Here is a 10561-nt window from a genome sequence, read left to right as displayed (position 1 = left end):
ATCAAGTATTTATTTATTCTATGTTTTGTCATGTTAAAGACAATAGTTCTCTCTTGTTCCAAAAATAAAAGAGAGTAATCAATGTAAATAAGAGTCATGTAAAGAGTTATCTTTTTGTTGTAAATAGTCTTGTAATAAGCAAGGAGGGTGCAGCCATCGATGTATAACGCGGGTAAACTGAAATATCACCAACTCATTGGGTGAACATTCACAATTCTCGTAAAGCCGGACAGCTAGCTTGGCTTAGAATTCGGTTCTTAGCCTAAAAACTATCTCTTGCTGATTAGTAGTCATAACTTCAGGTCATTCTAGAAACATGTGTAGATACACTTTACACTCTTATCACGTGTCTTTAGTTGTTATCAGTGCTAGGATTGTGCCTTAGATAGCTAGATTGACATCTCCATTTTGCTGTGAGCTTAAACTGACTTGCACATATCACATTTGATGGAATCTGAGCTTATATTTTGACCTAGAACTTTGTAGGTACGTTCTAAGCAAACCTTCACGAGACTTCACTCGTCCACTAGGGACACTTAGTGGTTTAAAAGGCTTAGTGCATACGCTAAATGCATTCGAGAGACCAGCGACAGTGGTATAGGTAGGATTTCCTTAGTTTTGTTTTACTTGAGGACAAGTAAAATTCAGGTTTGGGGGTATTTGATGAGTGCTAAAAAGTGCATATTTCTATATATTTTTCTTGGCATTTAACTCATCTTTTGTGCATTAATTCTACATTTTATCCCATATTCTGTATTTTCATTGTTTTCAAGAATAAATATTTTTATTAATTAATTTTGCATTTTTAGGTAATAAATAAAGTTTGGATGAATAGCGGAGCGAAAAGAGCAGAAAAGTAGTGAAAAGCCGGGAAGAATTACACAAGGAAGCCGCGAAGAATGTTGTGCACAAGACCAAAAGGCTAGAAGTGGGCTTGAAGAGGAAGAATTGTTCTTAAAGAAGATATGGGCTTGGCATACCCAATGCCCAAAACCCTCACCCAAGTCCATTTCCTATATCCATACCCGTTTCCCTTTCTAGCCGTCAGATTGGATCATCTCAGCATCCTACGGTCACAGCATCGCCATTACATCAAAGTCTGAAGATCCTGTCTAACACTACAGCACCTAACTCCATATTGAGCCGTCAGTTTCGTTGTATCAGGCATCCAACGGTCGCTCTTGATCTGTCTCCATCTCGCCGTTAGATCCGTCCCAGAAGATATTATCCCACGGCTCAGCTTCGCAAGACATCAAGATTTGTTGTACCCGCCTCACACACGAACAACCTAACCCTATACCCAAAACAAACACACCCTAGCCCAAAACCCATCGAGCCATCTCCTTCTTCCCCTCTTCTGCAACAGCGACGCTGTCTCCATCACCACCATCTTCTCCCCCAAATCACTCAATCACCACCATCTTCTCCCCCCAAATCACTCAACCACCACCACTCGAGCCATCATCACTTCTAACAACCAAGACATACTTTTCTAGCCACTTATTACATCACCTCCTAATCGTTTCATCTCACAGGAACCCTAGGTTAGGAGTTGATGAAATAGGTGAGGTTAGAGGATAAATCGAAGGCATGGGTAGCATCAGCAGACGACAAGGAAGCATGGGTGAGAGCTATCAATCGTTTTCATAGATTAGGTAAGGATTTTTTGTAAAACCCTAATTTCACTGATTTGGGGATTTTGGAATTTTTTTGTTGTAACTATAAAAGGGTGTTAGGGGTTGTAAAATTCGGCATCTCTGGACTAGCCAGTAGACATTTGAAGAAATTTTCATTACAATTTCAAATTCAGTCCCTTTATCACAGTTGATTTTTGAATGTTCTGTGTTGTGTTTGAATTATCTTGTATGATGAATGCTTGTGTATGTAATATGTTGAGCATGAGCTAAGTAGCATTAAGCTAAGGCTCAGTTGAAGCCTTATGCACTGTCAAATGACAAGTTGCTAGGATAGTTAACTCCATGCCCTGTTTTGCTTGAGCAATTGGAAGAAACTAATGCTCATAGTGCCTGTGATTGACTGTTCTGTCAAAAGACAGTCAATACTAGGGGCAAACTAATGAGCAAGTTAGTTCTCTTCCATTTCTAGATATTGTGAGGTGATTGATAATACTAGGCTGTTCTTCGGGAATATAAGTCCGGTTTATCAATTGGTTCCTGTTCACCTTGATTTATCAAAAGACGGAACAAAACTCGTAGGTATATTCGTGGGAGACGGATTTATCTATTACCGTAGACTTTTCTGTGTGATACAGATTTGTTTATTAAAGTCTTCGACTTTGGGTCGTAGCAACTTTTAGTTGTGGGTGAGATCAGCTAAGGGAATCAAGTACGTAGTATCCTGCTGGGATCAGAGACGTAGGAGCATAACTGTACCTTGGATCAGTGTGAGACTGATTGGGGTTCAACTACAGTCCAGGCCAAAGTTAATTTGGAGTAGGCTAGTGTCTGTAGCGGCTTAATATAGTGTGTGTTCAATCTGGACTAGGTCCCGAGGTTTTTCTTCATTTGCGGTTTCCTCGTTAACAAAATTCTGGTGTCTGTGTTATTTCTTTTCCGTATTATATTGTGTTATATAATTGAAATATCACAGGTTGTGCGTTGTTCAATCAATTAGAATATCCGACTTTTTGGTTGTTGATTTAAATTGATTGACACTTGGATATTGGTCTTTGGTACCATCCAAGTCATCTCTCTAGTATTTGATAAAGACTCGCAGATTTCTATTTGCTTGAGTATATATCAAATCGAGAGATAGAGATATAAACTCTTTGATATACTTTTTATCTAGATTGAGCCTGACTGTCTAGTTGATTCTTTAGAAAGTATATTGGAGTTTGTTCATACAGATTGCTAAGCGAAATATTGGGTGTGGTTGTTGTACCCCCACTTTTTCACCCATCTTAGTAAGGTTCATGATAATTTAAAAGCGTTGTATTTAGTTCTAATATAGGTTGTATTTAGTCATTGCCTTTCCATTTTAAATGTTGGATTCTAGGTGGGAGTTTTATATTTCAGAAATAATTCCAATTCACATTCAAGTTACTTCTGGTATGGTAGTGAATTAAAGACTGATCTAACATGACCCTATAAGCTGTTTTTACAGAGAAACAACCATTATGAGCAGGTGACCATCTAATTTTATCACATCAAGTAAAAGAAATCCTAATTCTAGTTATCTCATTGACAATATCCACATCAAACAAAGTATTGAGAGTCTCCAGTTTTCAAGAGTGGGAATCACTATCTATGAGCTGACTAATATTTCTCATGTTTGAAGAACAATTTTCCGAATCTAGAGGCTTATTTTCTATTTGGAATCCAATTATCCTACCAAACAGATATATTTCTTCCATCTCCTATTTCCCAAACATAATGCCTTTTGACAATATCAATCCCTGACAGATGCCTCTCCAGACCCATGAACCCTGAGAGGAGACAATACCATTAAGAGGATCAGTATTACTAAAATACTTTGAACTCAAAAGTTTAACCCATAACTCATCATGTTGATTGAGCATTCTCCAAGATAGTTTAATGAGCAAAGCTAGACTTATGATGTCAGTTCTTCTAATATTCAACCCTCCTTAAGCTATAGGGAGAGCTACATCTAACCATATTTTAGGATAAATGCCATATCCGGTTTCATGTTTACCCCACTGGAAATTCATTTGGACTGACTCCATCTTATCTGTGATTTTCTTAGGCATAAGAAAAATTGACAGATGGTGATTAGCCATATTTACTAACACATATTGGATGAAGACAATTCTACCAGTTGGAGCAACAAATTTACATTTCCATGGAGCCAAGTTTACCATATAGCCATATATCAGGTGAGAAAAGGACCGAGACACCAAGATATTTTTTTTTTTTCTGTAAAGCAATTCTCTTGATCTGCAAGATATTAAATACAACATTCTTAATTCACCTAGGACTCTAGGGCTAAAACAACCACTATTTTGTCAAAATTAACAGCTTGACAGGGGAATTTACTAAAATGGTCAATAGTAGAGGCTAAATGATTAGCTTCTTTAACTTTAGCTTATATGAAGATTAAACAGTCATCAACGAAAAACAAGTGAGTGATGGGAGGCTATCTTTAGTGACTTTGAAACCATATATTAGATTAGAAACTTCAGCTGATTTTAGAGCCCTAGAAAAATCTTCCATACAAAAGATGAAAATGTAGGGAGATAAGGGATATCCCTGTCTCAACCCTCTCTGAGGATAGTATAACTTACCTGGAGCTCCATTAAGAAAAGTGGATGTTAGTACTATAGATATACACTGCTCAATCATATTACACCACATGTCAGTAAAACCAAGAGCTTTCAAGTAAGAAATCAGGAAAGACCATTCAATTCTTTCAAAATTTTTTGACATATCAAATTTAATAGCAGTACTCCCATTTTTTTTTTTTCTGTTTTCAAAAAATCAATTATCTCATGAGCAATTATATGATGGGCTTTTTGATAAAGTACCCCTACTTTTCACATTACATTAAAAAAGTGTCCTCGTTTTTTAGAAACTTGTTAAAGTACCCCGTTTTATTCAAAAGGAAAATTCCATCCAGTTAAGTGTTAGGTGGCAGTTATCTTTCCAACCAAAAATCATATTTACCCCTGAACTACATCTCCTTGGGGGGGGGGGGGGGGGGGGGGGGGGTAAATGATCCGACGATCCTGAACCGGGCTCGATGAGCCTGAAAACGTTGTCACGATCCTGAACCGGGCTCAACGAACCTAAAAACAATGTTGTAGAAGGTCGATTTTCCTCCGACTAAAAACCCCAAAACACTCGAAATGATGAACCCTTTTTGGGAAATGATGTAACGAACCTGAAAGTGATGTAACGATCCTGAACCGGACTCGACGAACCGGAAAAATGATGTAGAAAATCAATGTGGTGTGGCAATAAGTAAAGGGCAAATATGTAAAGTAAATTACTCTTAACTAACAATAGATGGAAAAACTAACGTGAGGGTACTTTAACAAATTTCAAAATAACGGGGGCATTTTTTTTTTGGTTCATGAGAGAGGGGTATTTTATCAATATTCTCTTATATTGTTATAACCAAAAAAAAGAAAAAAAAAACGGTTGTTAAGCTAATCTTCTGCGTTACGTACGGGTTCTCAATTTTAACACACAATGGGTTAAACATGGACACCAAAAAGGCGTAATGATAGTGATCCGGAGTCCACCTTGTCCTTCCAACATGGGAGTGCACTAGAGGGTCACATTTGGGCGTACTTTTATCATTTTTAAAATACTATAGACAGCGACCCTGATGTGTTCATGATGCTGCTCACCTGGAAATCATCAAACTTCCACCTCTTCGATTCACACACATATCGTCATTATCTGATTGACCCAATACCACCAACAATAACGTGTGTATTATCAACACAGGTTTACTTTGAGTCTCCAAAATTGAAATCAAACCAAGTTATTTGGTGTTATGTGAAGTTGTGAACATCCATAAAATCGCCACGTTGGTCAACAAAACCTACCTCATCATCAAATTCAGTCGGTCAAGCAAGTCAGCTTAATCACCTAAGATGAGTCAGATGCCTTAAATAAGAACTAATTAATAGACTAATTAGGTTTTGTTTACCCAGGTTATTAAGATAAGCATTTATGAGCTGGTACCCAAAATATTGACACGTTGTAATCTACCGGCTATTGCCTGTCTTTGGTTAAGCACATCCAATTTTCATGTCCTAAAAATTGAAACGAAAATATTCTTTTTCTCTCTTAGAATCCTACTTTCTCTCTCATCGTTGAGATCCTTAGTTTGATTTTGATGTTCACACTTTTTTTCATTTTCATCCGTCACCCTTTAGATTAAATTTGATTTTTTCGAATTATTTCAGATAGTGTTGTGTTATTATTAAGATTATAATTTGCAATCGCGGGGAAATTTATCTGAGATTTCCCTGGCGACGGATTTGTAGATGAATTCTTCTTCAGCGAATTTTATTATGGCTTATAGACTTACAAACGCTTCAGATTGGTGGATAGAAGTTAATAATTCACCTATTTGGCAGAATCGGATTTTTCATACCCTTGCTGGATTATATGGTTTTGTTGCTGTTGTCGCTCTGGTAATTTACGAATCATTGTTTTTCTTATTTTGTTATGGGCTTTGTAGAATTTGAAATTCATGTTCTGGGTTATGGTGGGTTTTTTGGTTTAGGGTTTGATATTGTTTGTTTGTGGGAATAGCGATCAATAAATTAATGGCATTAGAGTTAGGGTTTTAACTTATAATTACTGTTTTTTTTTATTAATGATGTTTTGATTAGGATGTGATTTATTAATTGATTGTTGTTAATTGCAGATCCAACTTGTTCGGATAGAATTAAGAGTTCCCGAGTATGGTTGGACCACACAGAAGGTCTTTCATTTCTTGAATTTTGTGGTGAATGCTGGTTCGTATCTTATATGTGCATTTTGGTGTAATTTCAGTTTGCTAATGCTTATTACATAGCCTTTTTTATTTCTTCTACTGATATGCTATGCGTTCTCTTGTTTGGCAGTTCGTTCTGTTGTCTTTGTGTTTCGAACGGATGTTCAACGGATAAAACCAGAGGTTGGAACTTGCAAGCAGTATCTCTGATTCTCTATTGGTAATTCTAATAACATGATAGTTTTTGTGTACATTGTGTCTAATGCTTTTATTGTTTCCAGATTCTACAGCACGTCTTGCTTGATACACCCAGTCTTGCATTCTTCACTACATATGCACTCCTTGTTCTGTTCTGGGCTGAAATATACTACCAGGTTTGTATTTGCAGTTGCACTATGTTTGTCTGGATCTGCTGGTTGATTCATGATGAAACATTTTGTTTATTTCGTCACCATAATTTGCCAGGCACGTGCAGTATCTACTGATGGACTTCGGCCAAGTTTCTTCACAATTAACGGGGTGGTGTACGCCATTCAGGTAATAAGTTTATTTCTGTCTGGTTGGAAGTTTCATGTATGGTTTATGCGTATCCTTACTGTCCTGTGGGTGGCAATTTACTATCCAAAATGGCTATGTTTGAGTAAGTATTTTGCTGGCCAGTGTACCATTACTACATAGCCATGGGTATCAATATAGAGTATATTAATGATTGCTGCCAAAACTGTAATTAGAACAAGTCACTACTTCATCCTCGACTTCTACGAGTTATAAAAGACAAAGCATCAATCACCTTCTTTTGGCTTTTGCCCAGAGGGTGTGGGACAAGGAATTACCAACGAAAAGGGGATAACCCAAAAGCTGAAGGGAACAGCTGTAAACGATCAGCCATGTCAGCATACATCTTGTTATGCATGCTTTTTACTTGCATATCCTTCTCCTCGCTATCTTACTCAGTAGCGATTACTATCATTGGATGACATGGTGCATTTTAAGCATGTGTGACCTATTTATCATCTCCATTGTCAGAGTCGCATTTGTCTGCATCTCTTGCATATCCTCTGCAGTTTCTCCATGGTGATTTTTTTTGGAGTTGAATATTTTAAAGCACGTGAATTCTTTCTTGTATAGATATTGGAATTCGATGGTACAATTTCTTTGCCCATATATCAAAGCGCTTCCCATGAATCATTGGAAATATTGCTGTACTAACTTTTGCCTATTGTACCAACTCGATAAGACTAGATCCCAATAAGATAAACAACCAGTTGCGAAACATGAAATATCAAATATAGCAGAATTCTAGATTGCAAAACAAGAAAAATGTCATAACTATAGATTGCTCAATAAGTTGGCGAAATACCTTTACAATGTTACCTTCAAGGTGACACGACCCTTTGTTTTGTCTCTATTCTTCGTGTTCCTTTCTGAATTCTTCTAGTAGAGACTCTCTTAATCTGTACGTACCAACTTGCGCACTAGTTGTAGCCAAGATCTTCCTTTACTCTATCTATATTGTTAATTTTCAGGAAATGGAAATTCTAGATTCCCCCCCAGGTAAAGAATTAAATTTAGAATTTCTTGGAGAGTCGTCTTGCATATTGAATCTAGGTATTGAATATTTTGATGGGACCTATACCTGAAAAGAGAACAATGTGCTTTCTATAAGAACACTTGACTGGCTTCAAAATGTTTTCTATGTGAAGCTCAAGCTGAAAATGTATTTTGCTTGTTTGGATTCGGGGCAGATTAGTTTAATCTTTTTATTTTGTTTCAATGCTGGCAGGTAGCTCTCTGGTTGATCATGTGGTGGAAACCTATCCACCTTATGATAGTCTTGTCCAAGATATTTTTCGCAGGTTTGTCTTTCTCAACAAGAGCAATTTGTTTAAAACGATGTTCAATAGCAATCATATGTTTTCAGATAAGAAAACGAGTTTTGAACTGACATACCTTTGAAAACAGGTGTATCATTATTTGCAGCCCTCGGGTTTCTTCTCTATGGAGGAAGGTATATAACTTTTTGTTCGTGCAGCACACATGCATGCAGTGTGATGCCTCATGTTACTGTATATTTATCATTTGTACTGCTACAATCTAAGAGAAACACGGTTCTCGTATCACTTTGGGTGTTAATTTTCCTTTCCCCACCCCTCCGTCATGCTTTGCAGGCTCTTCTTGATGTTGCAACGGTTCCCTGTTGAATCAAAAGGACGGCGCAAAAAGTTACAGGAGGTAAATGTGTTTCCGTTTGTCGTTTCAAAAGTTCAATATACTACTTATGTGTGCGACATTTATGTTACTCTACATTATAAATTCTCTTCCTTTTTTAATATACTTCTCTTTGCTGTGCAGGTTGGCTATGTCACCACCATATGTTTCTTATGTTTCCTCACAAGATGCATAATGGTGAGTACACCTCTTTTAATAGCACACACACGTACATATGTGCAAACACGAAAACTTCCCCAGTGCGTAGATTTACAACTTATAAATCCGGCCTAGTTGGCTCAATACTTGTAGTTTTGGCCCAAGAGAAATTGAGGAAAGATATAGAGATACATGGAAGGGAGCATTAGATGAACTAAAGTTGAGCCATTTAAAAGTTTCCGTTAGTCCTAGCTGTGTTCAGCCACCGGATACTTGATTGACCCAAAATGAGTTCTAGCTTCATGTGCTTGCATCAGGCTTAGTGTGTTCTGAAATGTAATTAGTTTGAAACTCCACTCCACTTTGTCTCTGCTGATTGCATATAAACACAACGGCTGGTGTTTCACGCTGACTGGCATTAGTAATCATGGCAATGGTGTTGCCATTTTCTGTGGTCCATTGAGTGATCTCTGCTGTTTGTTGTCTAGTACATCAGTCAACTTATGCATTTTCGTTGCTTGATATTTTCCACAGATGTGCTTTAATGCCTTCGACAAAGCAGCTGATCTTGATGTTTTAAACCACCCAGTTCTCAACTTCCTCTACTATCTGGTAAGTCTTGCTGGTTCTTAATCAGGTAACTTCGATTTGTAACATGTAGACAGACAGGTAATCTCTATACGTCGTAGGCAGGCTCTAGTTCCAAAGTCTCCTTAGGTAGTGTTTTATGGCTTAAGGTGTGGTTTTTGATTCAAGATCTAGTTGTTATTCATTGCTTTCGAGAGCAGTTGATATGTAGAATTCTTGAAAATTACATCATTAATGTGCAAAATACTGTCCAGATACAATGACAAAAGCAGCCCAATTGTTATATCACTTGGTCAGACCGTTTTTTGGCATTTCGCTACATATTAGACACTGTTGATTGAAGATTTAGGACAGCTACATAATTCTAATGTTAGTGAATTGTAGTATACTGAGTTGATTTTCTTATTGCACCATACTTTCTTAGAATCGCCGATGAAAATTTTGTGCAATGCCAGATAATGATCGTGCTCTCACCTCAGATATGCTCAGAATTTGGTTTTCTTCATAGAAGTTTTGTTATCTTTTTCTCATTTCTGTCTTGTGATTCTCTTTATGTTGTGTAGTTGGTGGAAATTCTTCCATCTGCTCTGGTGCTTTTCATATTAAGGAAGTTGCCACCTAAGCGTGGGATAACACAATATCACCCAATCCGTTAAAGACAATTATCGTCAGATGAATATAGCTGGGCATGGTAGTTATTGCTGTTTGAAGAAATAGCTTATCTTCTCTGGATGACGGATGAAAGTGAAGAAATTAACATGGAGTTGATAACAGAAACTGGCACCAAATTAGCAGCTGGAGATTTGGTTTTGACAAGAAGGGTTTCCTAGTTCTTCTTTGTCTGTGATTGTAGATTTTATGAAGAAAAAGAAAAAAAAGTTCAAAAGAAAAAGGTATAAGGATAAAGCTTGTTAAATATTTCGAGTCAGTTAAAAAAAATGTAATGACCTTTTCTGTGTCACTCTAGAGATTTAATATAGAGTTGGATTTTTTTTTCTTTTTTCTTGACATAACAGTGCTGGCAAAGTATTCTTTTTGAATCGTGTTTGCCGTTTATTTCGGACTTTTCTATTTTATTTCCCGGAGTCCAAGAGCAGCAGTTCTCATTCCATTTTAAAAAAAGGAAATTTATAGGGAGAGGAATAACTGCAAGCATACCTGATTATAGTACATAATA

The 10561-nt window shown here is 37.0% G+C and overlaps 1 protein-coding gene across 1 annotated transcript; it reads left to right on the top strand.

The window, feature by feature from the left end:
• Positions 1 to 5738: 5738 nt before the first annotated feature.
• LOC113298280 (protein TOM THREE HOMOLOG 1-like) lies at positions 5739 to 10424 on the top strand. The gene is made up of 11 exons (XM_026546980.1): positions 5739 to 6124; positions 6361 to 6451; positions 6560 to 6612; positions 6711 to 6803; positions 6895 to 6966; positions 8213 to 8285; positions 8392 to 8437; positions 8598 to 8661; positions 8782 to 8835; positions 9331 to 9408; positions 9948 to 10424. Exons 1-11 carry the CDS (start codon positions 5975 to 5977, stop codon positions 10038 to 10040), a joined length of 867 nt encoding a protein of 288 aa, XP_026402765.1. The 5' UTR covers positions 5739 to 5974; the 3' UTR covers positions 10041 to 10424.
• Positions 10425 to 10561: the final 137 nt, after the last annotated feature.

This window comes from Papaver somniferum, chromosome 7 (genome assembly GCF_003573695.1).
Source record: "Papaver somniferum cultivar HN1 chromosome 7, ASM357369v1, whole genome shotgun sequence".
NCBI classification, from domain to species: Eukaryota; Viridiplantae; Streptophyta; class Magnoliopsida; order Ranunculales; family Papaveraceae; genus Papaver; species Papaver somniferum.
This window is presented reverse-complemented; position numbering and strand designations above follow the sequence as displayed.

What these genes read in the sequence shown, in the direction of transcription:
- LOC113298280 (XM_026546980.1), top strand. Translation starts at nt 5,975, where the DNA reads ATGAATTCTTCTTCAGCGAATTTTATTATGGCTTATAGACTTACAAAC. An exon ending in GTCCAAGATATTTTTCGCAG is followed by an intron (nt 8,286 to 8,391) that starts GTTTGTCTTTCT and finishes CTTTGAAAACAG; the next exon opens with GTGTATCATTATTTGCAGCC. An exon ending in TCAACTTCCTCTACTATCTG is followed by an intron (nt 9,409 to 9,947) that starts GTAAGTCTTGCT and finishes TATGTTGTGTAG; the next exon opens with TTGGTGGAAATTCTTCCATC.